Source organism: Nasonia vitripennis, chromosome 5, assembly GCF_009193385.2.
Source record: "Nasonia vitripennis strain AsymCx chromosome 5, Nvit_psr_1.1, whole genome shotgun sequence".
NCBI classification, from domain to species: Eukaryota; Metazoa; Arthropoda; class Insecta; order Hymenoptera; family Pteromalidae; genus Nasonia; species Nasonia vitripennis.
The window spans coordinates 6839631-6858713 of NC_045761.1; the positions used below are offsets into that span (position 1 = coordinate 6839631).

The 19083-nt window shown below is 39.7% G+C and overlaps 5 protein-coding genes across 14 annotated transcripts in view; 2 read left to right on the forward strand and 3 right to left on the reverse strand.

Annotated features, from left to right (window-relative positions):
* The first annotated feature begins 42 nt into the window (after positions 1-42).
* Positions 43-10245, forward strand: LOC100122360 (coiled-coil domain-containing protein 42 homolog). Its single transcript, XM_001605915.6, has 5 exons — positions 43-296; positions 8461-8749; positions 8832-9068; positions 9128-9292; positions 9372-10245. Exons 1-5 carry the CDS (start codon positions 175-177, stop codon positions 9669-9671), a joined length of 1113 nt encoding a protein of 370 aa, XP_001605965.2. The 5' UTR covers positions 43-174; the 3' UTR covers positions 9672-10245.
* On the reverse strand, positions 508-3477 carry LOC103317986 (SET and MYND domain-containing protein 4-like). The gene is made up of 6 exons (XM_008218848.2): positions 3343-3477; positions 2005-3062; positions 1650-1924; positions 1409-1573; positions 1186-1329; positions 508-1100 (listed from the first exon to the last, which is right to left on the reverse strand). The coding sequence occupies exons 2-6, from the start codon at positions 3053-3055 to the stop codon at positions 837-839; spliced, it is 1899 nt and encodes a 632-aa protein (XP_008217070.1). The 5' UTR covers positions 3056-3062; positions 3343-3477; the 3' UTR covers positions 508-836.
* Positions 3754-8053, reverse strand: LOC103317987. 3 transcript variants are annotated; one of them, XM_008218850.4, is made up of 16 exons: positions 7784-8053; positions 7276-7386; positions 7084-7197; positions 6933-7013; positions 6788-6865; positions 6623-6706; positions 6465-6533; positions 5747-6394; positions 5633-5659; positions 5486-5545; positions 5387-5422; positions 5223-5309; positions 4949-4993; positions 4639-4874; positions 4397-4565; positions 3754-4316 (listed from the first exon to the last, which is right to left on the reverse strand). In XM_008218850.4, exons 1-16 carry the CDS (start codon positions 7842-7844, stop codon positions 4180-4182), a joined length of 2043 nt encoding a protein of 680 aa, XP_008217072.1. In that variant the 5' UTR covers positions 7845-8053; the 3' UTR covers positions 3754-4179. The 3 variants fall into 3 exon arrangements, with proteins under 3 accessions (XP_008217072.1, XP_008217073.1, XP_008217071.1); XM_008218851.4 differs by having other exon boundaries at positions 4639-4880; positions 6788-6850; positions 7784-8052; XM_008218849.4 differs by having other exon boundaries at positions 4639-4880; positions 7784-8051.
* Positions 9695-19083, reverse strand: part of LOC100122344 (coiled-coil domain-containing protein 63) — a 19231-nt gene continuing 9842 nt past the window's right edge. For 2 of the 6 annotated variants that reach the window (XM_008218852.4, XM_008218854.2), the window contains exons 2-7: positions 12860-13254; positions 12453-12787; positions 11744-11967; positions 11405-11667; positions 10756-11045; positions 9695-10027 (exon numbers count right to left, since the gene is read on the reverse strand). In XM_008218852.4, the coding sequence (XP_008217074.1) occupies positions 9847-10027; positions 10756-11045; positions 11405-11667; positions 11744-11967; positions 12453-12787; positions 12860-13210 (1644 nt within the window). In that variant the 5' untranslated portion in view covers positions 13211-13254 and the 3' untranslated portion in view covers positions 9695-9846. Of the gene's footprint in view, positions 10028-10755; positions 11046-11404; positions 11668-11743; positions 11968-12452; positions 12788-12859; positions 13255-13401; positions 13477-13565; positions 15788-16159; positions 16248-19083 lie in introns of those variants that run through there. The other 4 variants (XM_016989464.3, XM_008218853.2, XM_008218855.3 and 1 more) reach the window with 4 other exon arrangements.
* The window catches only part of LOC100122330 (bicaudal D-related protein homolog), a 35112-nt gene continuing 30373 nt past the window's right edge, over positions 14345-19083 (forward strand). The window contains exon 1 of one of the 3 annotated variants that reach the window (XM_008218859.2): positions 14345-14363. The gene's annotated coding sequence lies outside the window, so the exon portion shown is untranslated. Of the gene's footprint in view, positions 14364-15837; positions 16527-19083 lie in introns of those variants that run through there. The other 2 variants (XM_001605883.6, XM_008218858.4) reach the window with 2 other exon arrangements.

Here is a 19083-nt window from a genome sequence, read left to right on the forward strand (position 1 = left end):
GGATCTGGAAGGTTATAGGGACCTTTGCGCTGATTCGCGGTTAGCCTGGATTTTTGAACGACTCTCTCTCTCTCTCTCTCTGTTTGATCGAAGATGCGTCGCGACGAGATCTTGATCGGGATTTCATTAGAATATTAAATTCGAGTTGCAAGTCGGTACCTAATACCTACAACGATGACTACGGCGATCGGGAAGAAAAATATTGCGATTAAAGAGAGGCCGCCGATTGCTAAGGACACGAACAGGGCTATCTCGGAATATTTCCTGTCGAAAAGCGAGGAGCAGACTGCCATCAAGTATGTCGACGAGATACTCTAATTTTATTAGGGTTTATAGTTTGAAGCATAAGCATGTCACTGTATAAGTGATCAACTAATGGTGGATTTTTTGAAACTGATTGGTTTTAAACGTGTTTTGGTATAATCAACTTACATTAACTTTTAATAAATTATTTACCCGAATCAGTGCGGGATTATTAAATTCAGGAACGGAATGAGTGAAATATTCTTTTCTCTGAAGTAATCTTTATTTCACTCGAACGTTGACACGTATTTTTCATAAGACCATCAGATTCATAATACAGTCAATTTTTAAAACTCAACTGTTTCAAACGATTTTTAGTACGTCGAGGTACTAATTTTAACGTTTGAAAAGTGTACATCATTATTTAAAGGTAAATCAAGTAATTTCAGAATAAATAATAGGGTTTTAGTTTGATAAATTTCAAATATCAACTAAACTTGGTGGCTAATTTCTATCACTGAGAAATGTAACACAGCTATTATTTATATTGATATCAATCAGAGATTTTAAGACATAAGTTAAGACATTAAATGCTAGCACGTATCAGGTATCACGACCCAATATCCGAAAAGCTCCCTATAAGCTCTATACATGCATTGCTCAAACAATGCATATTCTTCACAGTGAACTGATACTGTAGCGGCCATAACACTCAATGTGCTTTTAAGCGTTTTCCATGATTCTGGGCTGTACCTATACCATTGCATTTTCTCAGCAATAAATAGGTTTTGCCTCAATGTTTCTAAGGATGGCACTTTTATTAATAAATCTGTTATACCAAAAACACCAATCATATCCTACAAACATGTTTTTTTGTTATTCATGATATATTATTCAAGAGAAATTATACCTAATATGAGAATCCTTTAGATAATTTCATACCTCTAATTTTGGCAAACAAATATCAGACCAATTTTCTTTGCATGGTTGACAATTACATTTAAAGTGATAAACATCTAATAGAAATGCTTGGCGCTCATTTTTCGGCGTTTCCAAAAAATTAGTTAAGTAGTAACTGTGGAACAGCTGCAAGTAAATATTTTACTCAATATCATAAAAATTGTTTTTAGTTTGATATATTTTCCATATAATATTTTAAATATACCTGTTCGCCTTTTTTAATGGGATACCTAGCATATACAATTATTTCATTGTTCTTGGAATAAATAAAATTCACATTTGGATCGCAACTATGATTAAAAAGACTGCAAAATGGGTTTACAATAATACCAGGTTGAGACACTTCAATTTCATTGTTGTATGTAAAATGCTAAAACATGCAATTTCAAAATTAATGATTGATTTATATTAAATGAATAAAATTGAGTGAAAAATTGCTAGCTTACCATTGTATAACTGCAAGGAAAAAGGTAGAATATTTTTATAAGCAATGCTCCAAAAACCCAAACTTCTTCAAAATTAAGAAGCTCAATTGCAGAAACACCCAGTTTTTTCCCAAAAAATGTTGTATTACTAGCCAAATAATATAAAGCAACTGCAGCATTTAGCGGAACAGAAGCAATATAATCAAGATCAACCCTACAGTCGGTCAAACTCAATACACTGGTACATCTGTCACTGTGAAAAACTCCATCAGCTGAAAATCCTTTTGTGCGATGATCTGTAAACAATATTGAATATGACAATGAATATTTGACTAAAAAAAGCAGCAACATTATATTTATACTTATAGCCATACACCTTTATTTTTTTCTAAATCCAAATATGCTTTTCTCAACTGTTGAACACCACCAACTTCATGAATTGCTTTAAGCAGGAATCTTAAAGAACATGGTGTAGCTTTAATATCTGTATCAATGTCCCATAATAGTGGATAGATTTCACATTCAAATTTATGAAATTTTTCCCAAGCTTCTGTTCTGCACTCTTCTGAACAGTAAACACCATAAATACAAAGCTTGCAAGGAATAGAAGACCAAGTAAATTTGCCACAGTTGGAACAATGACAATACATTTGTTGGGTAAAAGTGAATCTATAATAATTTTTTTCAACCGCAATTATTTCTCCAGGCTCAATGTCTTGAGTGGCAACTATATGTCTACCCCACTCTTTGTTGTACTTTATTGTTACAGCTTCAGAAGCGCAAGGAACCTCTTTTTGTCTTGTAAAATCTAGAGGTATTTTCTGCTCCTCCCCTATGTCAACTTTATTCTCTTTGAATTCATTATTTAAACAAGAGTTTTTTATATTATTCAATTTTTCTATATAGTGACTCTTCAATCCTTTGTCTAATGTCAGCTGCTTCAATAATTTAAGAGCTTCTTCACAAACATATTTTGCCATTTTCTCATTCAAGGCAGCCAAGCATTCAGCTTTACGACACAATAGTTTAGCTTCCAGGTAATCAGAAACTGTTATATCTAATGCTCTTTCGCAATCTTTTATGCATTCTTCATACTTTTTTATATGGCATAATAAAGCTGCTCTATTCCCATAAGCAAAAGCTAATTCTTCAGAATCAGTAGGAGCCAAAGCCATGCTCCTGGAATAGAGATTTAATATTTCTGTGTGTTTTTGACTACTGTGAGAATCACTACTGTAAAGTTCATTTCCTTTTCTTCTGTATTTTATAGAATCAGCTGCATTTTTCTTTCTGTTTGCTTCAATAGCAGTAGCAGACCTTGGAATTAGAAGCAAGGCTTCACGAATTAATGCTTTTTCAACTGCCAATGGTTCAAAAATTTGATTAGAATCATCATTGTTACTGATTTGTTCTACTTCTTGGGCCATTTTAATACTAAAAAATAATACGAATTAAATTATTTTACGAAAGATTAAAGTTTAATAAAGAATAATTACTACATGCTTATTTATTTTCGAATAGACTGTATATATACGGATTGACAATATCTGTTTCAATTGTATCATTTACTCGTCTTTAGGTTAGAAACGAAATTATGATTTTGGTCAATATATTTTCCTCATAATTATATTTCAAAATCCAACATAAATACTCGCAAATTAAAAATAAAGTATTATCTAAAAAGTTGTTGATAATAATCTTTTAATATACTTACAGTTTTATCAAGCCTCAAATTAGTCCAAAAGAATGAAACACGCTTAGCGCAGGTTGGAACCATTCTGGGTATTTTCCAAGAATTACACACTTTCCAGTTTCCGGCTTCGGTTGTCTCGTTGTCTGAATACATACATAGAATACTACAGACTACTTATACTTAGGTACTTATATATTATAGATGTCTCATGTCCATAGATCAGTGGGTTTATAGGTTTCTGATATTTATATACAAACACTAATCGTCGAGCTGTCAAATAAATAAATAAATAAATATATATATATAGCTTTACAAGATCTATAGAGCAGACATGCAACACGATTAAAATAATTTTCTTTCAAAAAATAATGAATTAAATACAAATATTATATTTGCTTATATTTTATGATCGGGTACAAAATAAAGCACTTCTCTGTTTTTTTTTTTATTGTAAAAAGATTTATTTCTTATTAAGAAATTTTTCACCCTTTATTCTAATAAAAAGTATACCTTACCACTGATACAACATAACTTTACTGTATAACGTATATTTACAGATGACGCATATTTTGCAATTGCAAAATATTTTACAAGAAATTTTTGAAAAACGGTTCTCATTAGTTATATGATTTGAGTAAATAACGCTTTTTAAAAATAATTTTCAAGTACGCACATGCATTTTTAACGGGCAAAAATTACGGATTCCCGACAAAAAAATACTGATATAAAAATATTTGATCAAATTGAAGAGAAGAAATAAATAAAGAATGCCGTTATGTACGAGTCACGAGTACTTATGGTAAAATAAATAATAAAAATATATATCTTAAGATGATTCAATTAAATTAACTGCTTAAATTAGCTGCTCTTTCTTCTTTCATCTTCGTGAGTAACCCAATTTTTAGCTCCACTTACTACCAATCCTAAATTCTTCAGGAAGGCTTTTTCATGTTCTAGAGGTAATAATCCATTTCTAATTGTAAGTTTGGTCGCTTCTAAAAGCATAAAGCAGTACAATTACAAGTTATGGTAAAAAAAATATTTTAAATTAAAATCCAGTTATAAATTAACGTACGTAGTAAACATTTGCAAAATAAAGTATCCTTTAAAACCATTTTGTTACCAGTTGCTTTACAAGCTGTGTATAAAGTAGCTAATTCTTTCGACATATATTTCCTCAACATATTCAAAATGTTCTTTGCTAGTGTTACATTATTGTCAATGTAAGAACACAAACTTGTTATCTAAAATTGTTGTTAAAAGTTAATATTTAGAATTTAGGAAAATATACATTATTTAATTTCATTTAACACTTACAAATTCGTTGCAAAACCTTGTATTCTTCGCAAGATCTTGATTGAATTTATCAAAATCTTCAATTTTGGTGAACGGTAATTGTAAATTGTACTTTTCTTGAAAAGTTTGAGCAAATAAGGGAGTTAAATTAATCTCATTTGCATTGACCACGGCTTCAAGAACGTTTCCTTGTTTGTCAACTTTTTTTGTCAGTTCTTGTATATCTTGTTTTATACTCAGAACTAATTGAGCTAAATCTAAAACTTTTTTTATATGTAATTATTTATCTGTTGTAAAACCCATTTTATTGCGCTAATTATGTTAAATTTACCTGAATTTGCTCGACTTGCATCAGTAAAAACTTCCTCCACAACACCTGAGAATAATATGATAAAATATTTAGAAATATATATGGATTGATTGAAAAATAGTACATTACGATACGTGTGACTTAAAACTGAACCATTTAAGTCAAGAGTATCGTATCAAATTTTATAACACAGACTGCTAAAGTCCGCAAGTCTCGCCTATTCGTGACTGACTTAACAGCGGATTTTAGCCACACTGTGCTATAAATAATTTTATTAACAAATTTTATTCTATACCAGATGTACTAGGATCTTGGTATGAATGTTCATAAGTAGGTGCGTTAGATGAATTGTTTGGCTCAGTATAGATTTCTTCTGCGTTTTCTAAACAAGACAAAATATTATTGTGCAAAGTTTTTTTCTTTTATTTTAAATATAAAAATACAAAAATATTCCTCTACCTGGAATTATAACTTCAGAAACAACTTGATTACCATCTGTAAGTAGAAAAAAACGAAATTAACATAAAATATCTGAAGTAACCAAACACAATAATTAACCTGTTATGTCAAAATTAGCATGTGATAGTAGGTTTAGAATAGCTGCTTCTTGCTCAGTTTCTATAAAATAAAATAAAGCATGCGTAATTAAGATAGTTGTGCTTCAAAGCTGTGTGATATTTACTTTTTATTTTATTCAAATCCTACCATTAATTCGAGGATGATTTGTGTTTTCTATAAAAAAAAAAATATTATCAATCATTTAAAGTTATCGTAATCATAAAAATGACAAGACTAATAAATGAATTTTCTGAACTTTACCTGAAGCAAAACATTCGTTTACATTCGATTTAGGAGCTTCTGTTGTTTGATTAATTGGCTCAGTAGTTTGAAAGTTCATTTTCATTTCTGTGTTTCCAGTGCCACTAGTTTCTACATCCATACTTTCTGTTTGTGCACCGTTGTTAAAGTTAGAATTTATTAATAATACTGGCATGTTTTCAGAGTGAGAAGTCATTGTCACGGATTCTCCGTTTGTGGTATCTACATTCTCTATCACTGCTGGTTCTTTTTCAACATCTTGTGCCAAATTTTTTTCATTTTCATAGTCAACGTTTTCTGATGCTGCATTTTCATATGCAGAATCAACATCTTCTGAAATAGCTTTTGAATTCTCAGAGTTAATATTTTCTGACACTGACTTTCGGCTTTCAGAATCAATATTCTCTGAAAATTTTTCAACATTTTGAAAGTCAACATATGCAGGTACTGTGACCTGTGAAGCTATTTCTGTCTTAATATTGTCAGGTTCTAAAATATTATCCATAATTTGCGTGTCTGCAAGATCTTGGCTGTTCACACATTCTGATTTAGCTACTTTCTCAAGTTCAATATTATCTGAACCAGTAGTTTCTTCACAGCTATTCAAACTTCTATTTGCTTCTACTTTTTCATCAGTTGTATCATCTTCTACAAGAAAAATGTTTAATAATTATTATAAGAAAATATTCAAATAGCAGTTATGTTAATGAAGACTTACCGTATAAGGCACAGTTTTTTCTTTTGATAGTCTTATTGATAACTTCGTTATGAGCTAGAGCTCCATTTACTGTAAAATAAGACATGATTAATTATAAATATTAATACTAATACACAAGTATTGCATGGAATATTTTATATTTTTTTTAATTTTCTTACCTGTTACATCAGCATTGCAGGAAAATTGTGAAGTATTCATCTTACGACCACTTATTCGGTAAGTAGCTGAAATAAAAGCCAGTCCTGGAAAGATATATATATAAAATATTTAGCAATAAATCAGAAATATGAATAACATTGTCAACAAGAATATCTCTTAATTACTTTGCACTTTTTCAAATGGCTTTCTTAATTTCTCAAGTAAGTTTAATTCTTCTGTTGCTGAAACTTCCAACGAGTCAACTATGAATAAAATTTAGTTTTATAGAAAAAATAAAACACACATGATTCAATGTTGAAAACAACAAACCATCCGATTCAGATATTGTTTCCATACTATCCTGATATTCTTGTTCCATGGTGGAAGGTGTGTTTGTTTCTGTGATATTTTCTATAAAAGAGAATTGTAAGACAATTGTTTGGATAATTATTGAAGTTAGCAAATCAAACATTAATCATACCATTAGAAGAATGAGAATTTTCTTGATGCTTGTTGGAATCGGGCACAATTTCATCGCTCAAGCTTTTCTTTTCTCTATCAACATAAGACTCGTCATCCTCTTCTTCTGATTCATCTGTAATTTATCCACGATCAACATTAGAATGCATTTCAACCTCGTACAATTGTGAGCTTCATCATTTAGAAAACTTACAAGAAGTGTCAGCAGCTGTGACTTCTGTTTTTAAATCATTGAGTTTTTGTTCGGTCGTCAACTTTCTGTACTTTGATAAATTCAGACTTTCATCTTCAGAAGAGAACTCCCCTGAAAACCACATAACAATTTTCAATGTACCCGATATGCATTTTAATTTTTTTAGTTCCGTTAGGTCAGACTATAATTTTGACTAACATCACTGACAAAGCATGGGTATACCTTCTATTTAACAAATACTTTTACATAAAAGTGGGCGCAACAAGTAACATAATTGGGCGATTACGATCTAAAACTCTATGCATCCCAGCCAAAATCTCGCAGAACAAACAAAGAACATAAACCGATACCACTCGCATTAACATACTTTTTATCCCCAATCCCAAATCACGCCATTATATCTCGTTTCCACGTAAAAAAAGGAAAAAAAGGACCGACGACCATACCTGCACCCCTAAACGTTCGCAAACGACAACAAAGGCTAACAACAATATTAACAAAAACTCACTGCGTCTCTTCGGCACGAGGCCTTCCATCTCGCTGATGTCGCTTTCACTTTCCTGGCTCATCCTAATCTCGTTCCAGTATATTCAGTTATCCTATCGACGACAATCCTCTCACATCAACGCTTAAGTAAGCACTTATATATGTATATCCGATCGGTTGGATGTGCAGCGGTCGAATGCGCGAAACGGCCGATATATTGGCCCAAGCTGGCTCTGTGTTTCTCGGAATTCGCGGCTGCCACTGCGTTCTGCGTTGCTGCTGCTCGGAAAAAACACAAGAGAGCAGAGCGCGGCTTTCGAATGTTCAGGCAGCACGCCAATGTCGCCAACTCGAGAGCGTTGAAGTCGCTAGAGATGCGCTGTTCTCGAGGAAAGAGATTGGTGGACTGGCGAGTGGCGCGAATTTTTCCCGCGCTGCGCTGAATTTGAATTGGGCGGCAGAATAGAGCGTTCAGTATTGAATATAAAATGTTTCTTATCTGATATTAGAAATTAAAAATGTTATGAGGCTGAAATTGGCAAAACTATTAAAAACAGTATATTTTAAACAAATTCAAAATCTGGTTTCTATTTGAATTTTTACACGCTATACCTTACATCCTTTCATTTTCCATTATAATGAACAATCTTTCGTTGAACAGAACCAAAATTTTACTAAATCTCTCAATACTCTTCGTAGACACTATCCAGAATGGGACTTGGTGAAGGGGGAACCAGAGATCGAGCTGATGCGGGTCCGTCGCGAGTTACTCACCGCAGACTTGGAGCTTCAAGCAAAGCGCGAGGAACATCAACAGCGTCGCGAATTGGCCGATCGTCAGTGGCAGGAGCTGCGCGAAAAGGAAAACCTGTTGCGCCGATCTTTTCTCAGATTCGACGAATTTGTAAAGGAGAATCGAGAAAAGCGCGAACGAGCTGTTCGCAAGACTCGCGATGAGAAGGAAAGACAGAAGATCAGAGAGGCTGAGGTTTGATTTAAAAGTTTGAGAATCATATCATCACATTTTCATGAATATAATACAGAACGCAATGCTGTACTCTGGCCCTTAGATAGCAGAATTGGAAAAGAACCTCGAGTACTTGGAAAAAGTGCGAGACAAGATGCAGAACTACGTTGAGGAGTACAAACCGTTTCAGCAATACCTAGAGACGGTCCTCGAGACCAAGGAATTTCAGTCGATTGCCGAAATCTTTAACCGCTACGAGACGCTAATCGCTGCGAGAACGACTCTTGTTCAGAATCAAGACGACAATTTACAGGCTCTCGAGAATACCACTGCGCAGCTGGTATATTTTTACAATTCTATATAACTTATAACAACCATTAATTCCTTAACATATTCCAGCAAAAAATGACAGAGGAAAAGTCGCAGAATCTGATGGATTTGAACAGTAGACTGGCCCAGCTGCAGAGTCGCCACGAACAAGCTCGAGCCAAGTCTTTACACTGGGAGACAGTCGTATCGAAAGTCAAGGAAGTCGCATCGCGCAAAGAACTCGAGGAAACTCAAGTACGCTCATATTTACACTTTGATTTGATCACACTCTCGCTCAATTAAAACCATACATTTTACGTATATACATATACAGGTGCGCGCTTGTATCTGGAACCTCTACCGACAGATATGCCGTCGCAAGGGTGTAGCCGTCGAGGCGAAACGCGACGACCTCGAGCTGCAATTGCTCCACGTCAAGCGCACGATCCTCGAACTCGGGAAAATCGTACGCGCCGCCAAGCGCAAAACGGCACGCGAAGAGAAGCAAAAGGAGCTGGAACGCACTGCAGCTGCTAATAAGGACGAGAAGTGTCCGGCTGATCTGAGACGCGAGGAGACCAGGAGTAGCTTCAGAAGTGGCTTTGATGAGACGTGCAGTTTCAGAAGAAATTAAATTGAAATTTACAAACTCACATCTTTAAAATTATCGACGAAAAATTTGTATTTTTTTCATCAGTTTCATTTTTACAATACAATTTACAATAGGACTCGCCATACAATAACGGGATACCATTTCCAGTGTAAACAGCGAGGTACTACGCAATTTCAAATACGCATACAATTACTTATCACTGGTATCGCTTTTGAATGATTTTCCGCGACGCAGGCAAGTGGCAGCCGGAAACATTGTGCAAAAGTTGCGCGTGATCCTGCTGCAGCCTTGTCTTTAGCTTCTCTTTCACTTCGTCAAGCGTAAGCGGAGCCTCCAGACCTTCGGATACATTTTGCATCTCTTCTTTTTCGACGCATCTTTACGATAGTAACGATAGAGGTTTCGGTTAGACAATAATACAAGCGTGGCTTTATTGGTATCAATAAATAACGAGTTACTAAACATTTTAGTTTGAAATCTACCTATACTCACAAATATTTAGTTACGTCTTTTGTTTTGAAAACTTTATAAAATAAACGGTTGTGGTTATATCACTTCACGTTCAAGTTTAAAATAATGACTACTTTTTTGCAAACGTACGTCAGTTCTGTTATTTCCTTCTTACACACATTAATACTTAAACATTCTTTTTAAAACTAATAATACCGGAAATACCGCTTTCATATTTCATACAACGCAAGCTATCTTTTTTTACCTTACCTTTGCGCTTACAAATAATACAAATATATTGCCAAACGCTAACCTGAACTGATTTTTTGTTGTAAAATAAGTATAATAATATAAAAATAAATAAACCAGGCCTATCCAGTTAACACTTAAAAAAGTCAACAGAAACAAGTTACAACAATCTCCAAATAAATTATCAATCATTATAAACGAAAAATATTACAACAAATAACTCTTGCACAACGATCGTAGAGAAAGAAAAAGACTCCCGCGCGCACATAGCATCAATCGAATGAAATATCATACATCGAGCGCCAACTACTTCCGGCAAGGCCGAGTATCAAATGCGCAGCGCGTTACGCACGAAGCGGGAAGTAAGTAAGCGAGTCCACTTATAGGACAGTATCCGTATACTTACAGGGCGCAGGGCTGGGTGGGCGCGATACTGGAGAGCGCGGGAACACGAAGCTTGGGCTTCCTGTCCTCGTCGGTGCGCAGTTCCGTCGAGCGTTGAGCTCTATCGATCCAGTGCAACTTGTTCAGCATATCGCTCAGACGCTTCTCCACGATGCCCAGATACAGCATCACGTTGTTCAGGCTCACCTGGCTCTGCTCGCCTAACAACTCGAGGATCGGCGAGTTGTCGCAGCGAATCGTTTGGAAGAGGCTCTCGACGCCGACTAGGAGCTTGTTGATCACGTTGTTGCACTGAAATGGAAAGATTCGTTGATTGTTTTCAAGAGAGTAATTTTTTTTTGTCTGAAATACATGTACGTTTCCGAAATGCATTTGTAATGAACATCAGTTTCAGGCTTTTGGAGCTCGTTGACATTTGAGCTGATAAGAAGGGACGGCTGTAAGTGCGAAGAAATTGGAGCGGGCACAAGGAGTGTCTGTCTTGTAGTTTATGGCCAGGATTATCTCGAGCCTCACTGCAGACAGACGCTTTTTTATGCAGCTCTTATACACAATGAGCACAAAGTTTAAAAATCAGAAACGTCAAAAAAAAAAAAAAAAAAAAAAAAAACAGAGTAAATAACGCAAGTAGGCTTAACGCAGAAAAGGACCTCGGTCAATTTGTGCTCGGCGGCATCGGCGCGATCGGTCTGCTCTTTTAGGTCCCTTGCGATCGTCTCTAAGGTTTCAGCCTGCTGTCGGCCTCGATGAACGTTTAGTGCTCGAGCTTCGTCTATAGCCGATCGCAACTGAGCGACGCGCGTCTGAAGCCCCTCGAGTTCGTCGTTTAATTCATTGACATAGCTGAACAGCGCAAAATTCTCCTCTTCCTGCTTGAGGAACTGGGCGGTTAGTTTGTCGATCTCTTCCTCCCCTGAAAAATCGTCGATTGCGTTATAATCCCGTTTCATAAATTGGTATATAGTATTAACGATTAGATATTAATTTACCGGTGAACTGTTTGACGAGCGTCAGAATTTGATTGTAGACGGCTATTTTGTTGCGCATCTCCTCGCGCTTGGCCTTTTTCTCAGCCTCCTTCTTGGCATTGAGATCACTCATCTCTCGATATTGGCCCTTCACTCCGAGGAACTCTTGAAGCTTCATCTCGTTGTCGATGGTTCGTTGCAGCTCGCACATCTCTGAAGTGTGGTTCTTCAAGTCTCTCATTCCTCTGCAATGAATTCATTGGATGAGTATTATCTTATCGTCGATTGAATAAATTATACATGCTAAACTATCGAAACTCGAAAGGATGATCGATTCATCATTAATTCTCTGTGTTACATCGATTTTATAATTCATTTCAAGATTAATTAAGTAGGTCGCGCCTACTCGTTGACAATACGTCAAACAACAGCTGTTAAAAGAGCACACGTCGCAGTATAACTCTTTTATTCCATTCTACTTTCTCGCAATCAAACGTGCACGTATGTAATCATCCCTATATATACATGCTATGCGCGCATCGATAATAAAAGCCGCGTCCGCACAGACGCGAATCAGCACGTTCATCGTCGCGTGCGAGACTCCGATGAGTCACGAGCTTTGTCGCTCCGTCTTGTATTTACAAATCAACGTTAACTTTTTCAAAACAGATTTACGATTTCAAGCGATGAGCAACAATGATTCCACCGGGTCAACAAACTTCGATCTCACCTCTCCTTCAGGGCGTTTATCTTATTGAGCTCCTCGTCTCTCTGATTGAACGTGATGGTGGCCTGTTCGATTAGATCGTTGATGACCTGTTTGCCGGTGTTGAGCTGTCCGTTGAGCCTCATCCAGAGCAGATTGAATTGCGAGCGTTCTTTCAGCAGGTCGTCGATCTCGCCGCGGAGTTTCGCGTTGTCGGCCACGAGGACGTTGAATCTCTTCGTCGCTACTTCCAGACGATTCTCGAGGATGAAGACTAGACGCTCTTGCTTCGAGGTTGTCTCTTTCAGTTGGTTGTCCGTCCGGACTTTTAGCTTCAGGCTGCCGACTTCTTTCGAGAGCTGGTTTGGATGATCGTTTTGACACGTTGTTTCAATAATAATAAAAATAAACAATAACAAAACAATACTCACCTTGATAATCTGTTCCTGCAGCTCGGCGATCTGCTGTCTCTCCTTATGAATTTGCTCGGCGAACTCGGACCTCCTTTCAAGCAACTCCCCCATCCTCCCCGTCAGAAGCTCGTCCCTCTTGGCGTTACCGGTAGATTTGGCTGCCTTGATGGCGAGCACGAGTTCGGCCTTCTCCTTCTCGAGTTTCTCGACGAGGCCCTTCTGATTCCGCAGCTGGTTCCTTGCCTCTTCCGCATAGGCCACTCGGTCGTTCTCCATGATCCGATACTGGCGCTTCAGCCGGGACAGCTCGGACTCGGCCATCGTCTCCAGCTCCATCTCGTCCTGCGTCGGCTGCTGTCGGTTCATCATCTTGCCTCTGGATTTTCGCCTTTATCCTGCGTATTTTCTACGATCTGTAAGAAGAAATATCGAGCTGTTTTTAGAGGAAAATTCGATTTCTCGGAGGCGCGACAGATGCGGCCCGAGAGTAGTGTCGGAGGATTTTCTCATTAATCACATGCGCTGCTGTGTGCTGAGGCGCTAATTGTTGCATAGCTTACTTTTTTCTTCGGAAGTGAGATGTGTTTTGAGATTATTTTAACGAAGTTAATCTAGAGGTGACGCTTGAACAAGCCCTAAAATTCAAATTCATGTATAAAAAAAGTAAAATGGAACAAAGCATCGAAGCAACCCCTTCGTCCATACTATAACCCTCAAAGCTCACCTGGCCGGCGCAGCGATCGTCAACCCTTCCTTTCTCTCTTCCTCGCAACAATGCACCGTCAGTCCCTCTGCTATACCTCAACGGAAGCAGCATCAGTTCCGCGGAAAGAATCACAGACGGCCGACACCGACACCTCGGCCGCAGCTTCCGCCATACATATACCCCCGTGGCGAGAGAGTGAAAGAAGCGAGAGAGAGAGAAAAAAAAAATCGGCGCGTGCCACTACACAAGCACGAACAGCTGTTGCGACGCGCGCAGCTGTACCGGGCGGCTCTCTCTCTCTCTTTCGAGTGTGTGTTATACTTATATATTTCCGTCGAGAGCCGCAGCTGATGGCTATAGGTATGTATGTGTGGGATATGTGCGCAGCCGCCCGATGCGGGGGCGGACTCCTCGCGATCGCGTGTCGTCTACTGTACACCGCGGCTGCATGAATTCCTTCGTTGTAATGTGTGTGTGTGTGTGGACGATGAAAAGGACACGGTAGTCAAGGTTCGCTTGATCGTTAGGCAGTTAGGCTCGAGTGGTTGTCATGGCGACGTTTCAGTTTGAGTTTGTTCGTGGCTCCAAGATTAGGATATTAGATGTCGAAGGAAGAACTGAGCTATGCGGATGTAGGCGTGTAATAGAGTAAAAACAATCGGAAGCGCGAGCACACCAACGACCGTAACGAGAGAAAATCTGCAGATTCGCAACGATCGTGCGATAAACAGCCGTAGATGCATACACACCATCTAACACCTCATCTGGAATCGACGAAGCTGCAGAGAGAAAGTCAAACGTGACACTCGCGTATCGGTCAGCTCACTCTGTTGATCTTTCGTGACGATTGACTCCGCGGATACACATAGACGGAGACACACGCACACGGTGTATTAATAAGCCAAGAAAAGATAGAATGTTTCAAGCGGGCGACGCATACGGAAATGTTTACTCAGAGCTGCCATCAGTCTCGCGAGGAGAGAATAAATGCAGCGATGTTTATCCGCGCGCGGCTTTTAGCGCCCGTCGCGTCGTAGACGATCGAGTCTTTATGCATCGCGAGTGATGAAACGCGTTTGGAAGCTTCCCACGTTCGAGAACCCTTTTTTCGCTCCGGGTTTATTGCGACGCAATCGAAAAAAGCTCAACTATAATACCTGCAGTACATATAGCTCTTTTGACTTTAAAGACCGGCGAGTGCGATAAAAAGCGCGACGATTAGACTACTCCCGCTCCGAAACGCCTTGGGACAAAAAGGTCTGTAATACGACGGAGAAAGAGATAGGATAGGACACGTCGGTGCGTGTGTGGATTCTCGAGTTCCGCGAGACACGCGAGATCGCCATTCGAGAGTATATACCTATAGATGTGTATATGTAGTCGATGCTTGGCCGTAAAGACTATAACCTTCGGAGTAAACAAGTGTATTGGGTTGTGTATAGGTGTATAGTCTGCGGTAGAGAGGAGGATGTTTTATCGGCTCTCTTCGGGTGTTTTTCTTCGAATGCGCGGGTGGGAGCTTGTTACGAGGGTTAAAGATCGGCGATAAGAGGTTTGGACGCGATAAGGCTGAGGTCTCGTCTGTTCTATTTGTAAATTGAATTTGATATAAATGGTGTTACTGGCGCGAGAGAAATCAACATCTCATTACGTAAATCCAAAAAAGCTTCCGGATGCACACAACATATACCTACACTAATTCCTCTATCTCCTTTACAATCAATTAAATAACCTTTCGAGAAATAAAAACTACAGCGTTACGCTCGAATGAGGCAACGAGCCGCATTAACATGACAATAGACCAATAGCCGGCACTTAATAACTCTTGTATAACCTACGAAATGGCCAACATACCTCTCAACGTTTTCTCTCGCACATCAAAGCGATCACCTCGATACAAGTAATCCAGCAAAAAAAAAAGGCCACTGCCCGCGATACCAATCAAACAATTTTCTCCTCAACTCGCGCGAACTCACATGCACACAAAACAACAACAACAACAATGAACCCGGAAAAGCGTATCTCACACCTACCTCCACTTCTATCAGGCTTACGTCACAGACAGTCGTCACACACAATCACTCACACACAGCATAACCTCTTTCGCGTATAGGTTATAGCAGAACCTCACCCCCCACCGTCTCTCTCACGTGCTGCACACAAAAATATTCCCTCCGCGGTGCAACGCGATTAAAACCGCCTCTCGCGCGCGTGCCAACGGACAGAACACATGACTCACCGGCCGCGCGGGAGAGAGAGGGACAGCGAGCGTGTTCTTTCTTTTCAAACGCGGCGCGCGCGGCAGAGACTGTATACTGCGCCACCGCCGCCGCTACAGTTCGCTGCCTCGACGGTTGGCTGGCCGCAGTCAGTACCTGGCCGACCGTCGCGCGCTGAGCTACTGCGCCATCTCCGTGCGCTCTCGACTCTCCGCTCGCGCTGGTACGCGACGTGATATTATCTATTATTTACCCATCTGTTATGTACTTTGTTCATCGTCAGCATCAGTGTCCGGTTCTCCGTGCGCGAATGTAACGCGAAATGAGAGCGCCGCCCTAACCCTAAAATCAAAGGGCAAAAGGGCAACCGTCGCGAGTCAACCGTGTACTTACTCGCAGAGAAGCGCGACGAAGGAGGTGTTTACGAGGACGCGACACTGGGTGCAGCGAACGCTCTCGGCTACTGTCGGCGGCAGGCCGCCGCGGCTAGCTGCTGCTGGCGCAGGTTGATCCGGGAACTGCGCCGAGTACAGCTGCCCCTGCTCTGCGAACTGATGCGCAGCGACCACAGATTCGCCGGCAGCTATCGGCTCATCTGACGATCAACAAGTGTGTCTTTTTTTCGTGGAGTATATTCTTAGTATATAACGTTGTCGTGTGTGAGAGTGCGCGGTGTGTGAGGGTGAAGTTGTTGTTGCACGTAGTGGAGGAAGCGTCGAAGGAGTGAAGCGACTAACGGAGGGACTTTGTTTACCGAGAGGTAAGAGGTGCAACGCTTGGTTTATACTGGTGTCGAGTGTTATTTCGGGATTCGGAGGAAGGTGACGTGGATGGCGGAATCGTTTAATTCGTGCCGTTGAGTCCATCGATTCGGTTTATAGCGTTCGTTATTATTGTTGATAGAAGAGTCGAGATCACCGACGCTAGCGCAAATATCCTCTTCGCTGAAATATTTGCAGAATTTTGTATAACACTTTACATGATACGCCGACGCTCAGACACGATTGCGCTGAAATAAAGTCATTAAAGCGAGAGATAACGGCAGTCCAGGTGTGCTTCGCCAAGCGTAATCTCCGATAATTTTCCATTCAATTGTACCGATAAGCCGCCGTCGCCTTAAAACAAAAAACTTTTGGTTCACACCGCAACAAGCATATCCATCAACATTCGAGGGCTCGCCTACTTTGCATCCCGGCTCTCTTCGACAACAAAACACCGCGAACCTGAAAATCATCTCTCCCTCGCACGCAATATCGGTCGCGTCCGATCGAAATTCCCGCGCGCTCAAGTAGGCCAGACCGAAAAAAGCATGCACGCGACTTTTTTCCTCCCCCTCGCGTTGATATCCTTCCGGGACACGCGAGCTCGAGCGGTGTGTACAGGGAATAACTCAGTGGAGAGAGGAACTGCACCGAGTGTGCATTCGGCGAATCCTGCGCAGTAGGTCTTATACGGTGTACACCTGCGGCGAAAAATGTGTCGTGATTTACGAGTTGATTAGCCGAACGTGAGCCGGGCACTTGTTATTGCGAGCGAGCGAGCGCGCTTTGTGAATTTTTTATGCGATAGGTGCACGCATGTGCAGTTTGCTCCTTTTTTTGGCGTGATTTAGTTGAGATGTGCGTGAGATGGATGGGATTTTTGGGTATAAGATTATAATTTCGAGCGGCTTTGATGGGATGCGTTTTGAATTTGTAATGTGGCGGGAGTGTTTGCGCGGGTTATGTAATTGAAATTCGTATATTTAATTGCTGCTCATGCACCTTGTTTTGGATTGTACGGAAGTACGTGCGTCGGATATGCGATTTCATTTTGTTTTCATTTAACTTCGATACTCCTGTACAATAAGTGATTATCGTATTTTCGTACTCGCGAAGTCTGCACTTTACTGATACGAAACAAAAACGAGGCGAGTCAATACAGTAAATTAAACGTTGATTACCTGCGCGAGATACGTGCAAAATAAAAGTTAATTTACAATGTATGAGTCATCCACGTTTTGCGCGGTAAGTCGATATTGTTTACGTAAAAGAAAAATTTCCTCCTGTATGCGTGTAATTGCCGTGAATTTCAGTTTCTTCAATAAACAAAACAATAGTGCCGTGGTCATAGACGTTCTCAGTTTAATTGTAAAATATTAAATTATCGATCAGTGTCCGCTCATAGAAATCCATATCGGAAATTTTCTGCAATTTTCAAGTGACTCATCTAGCCAAGTGACATTCCTGTATCTAATAATTACTTAATTGCGAAAATGCTAAAAGTAGTTAACTTTAAAGTAAAACTTTAACGATAACCACTTGTGCGCGTTATTTCATCACAAAAAGAAAACAACAACAGTCGGTAGCGTGAAAAAGTAGACTATTGTACGCATACAATATCTATCACGATTCCGGGTTGACACAGGTGGTAAAGGCATTGTGTGCGTCGGCGTCGATGTCCCTACGTTTTTCCCACTAATGAACTCACGAGGCTATCCCCCCCTCCGTCATATTTTATTTCTGACGCGCGAAGCTGTCATTGAACTTGTGTGTGCACGTGCTGTGGGAAAAATCGTTTTTATCGCGTTCGAAGATTGTAGACTTTACTCTGTGCGCGTTGTTATCGATCAGGTATGGGGAAGAGCTGAAATTTTTGTATGAAAACGGAACTTTTTGCTGATGCGTGTACATAGCATCGATTTTCCATCGGACAAAGTGTTTTTCAAGCATGGTCTTCGCTGTGCTAACGTGAGTCGAGTTTCTGAAAGAGACTCTTCTCTGAATCCTCTTCCAACTACTTAGTCATACTTTCGAACCATCACGCTATACTCGTACACCACCCTAATCAATTCCCTTCAGAACGTTATCTCTTTCTCTCAGCACACATAGCAGCCCATAAATCCGTCAATGCAGCTCTCCTCTCTAAAAACGTCACATTTCTCTCTCTCTCTCTCTCTCTCTCTCTCTCTCTCTCTCTCTCCCGATAAAGAAAACCCATTCGCGCAGCCATTCCTAATCACACTCGTCCCTTCAGAGGAAAAAAGCCCTCCAATACCCGTAAACCTCTCAACACGGCTATCTCACCCGCATCGCTCAGTACAACACACACACACACACACACACAAAATACCCTACAGCGCGCTCTAATCAAATGAAAAGGCCGTTAGCCCCTGCACGACTGGTACACACTGAAAACAAACTATGCAGCTCTTCTCTCAAATCCCCGCGTGCGACCCGTATTAAGCTCCCTCGAAAAAAAGTTTATCATTCAACGTGACGCGACGTCTACACCAACTAGAGATAATAATAAACTACACACCGCAACGCGAACGTCCT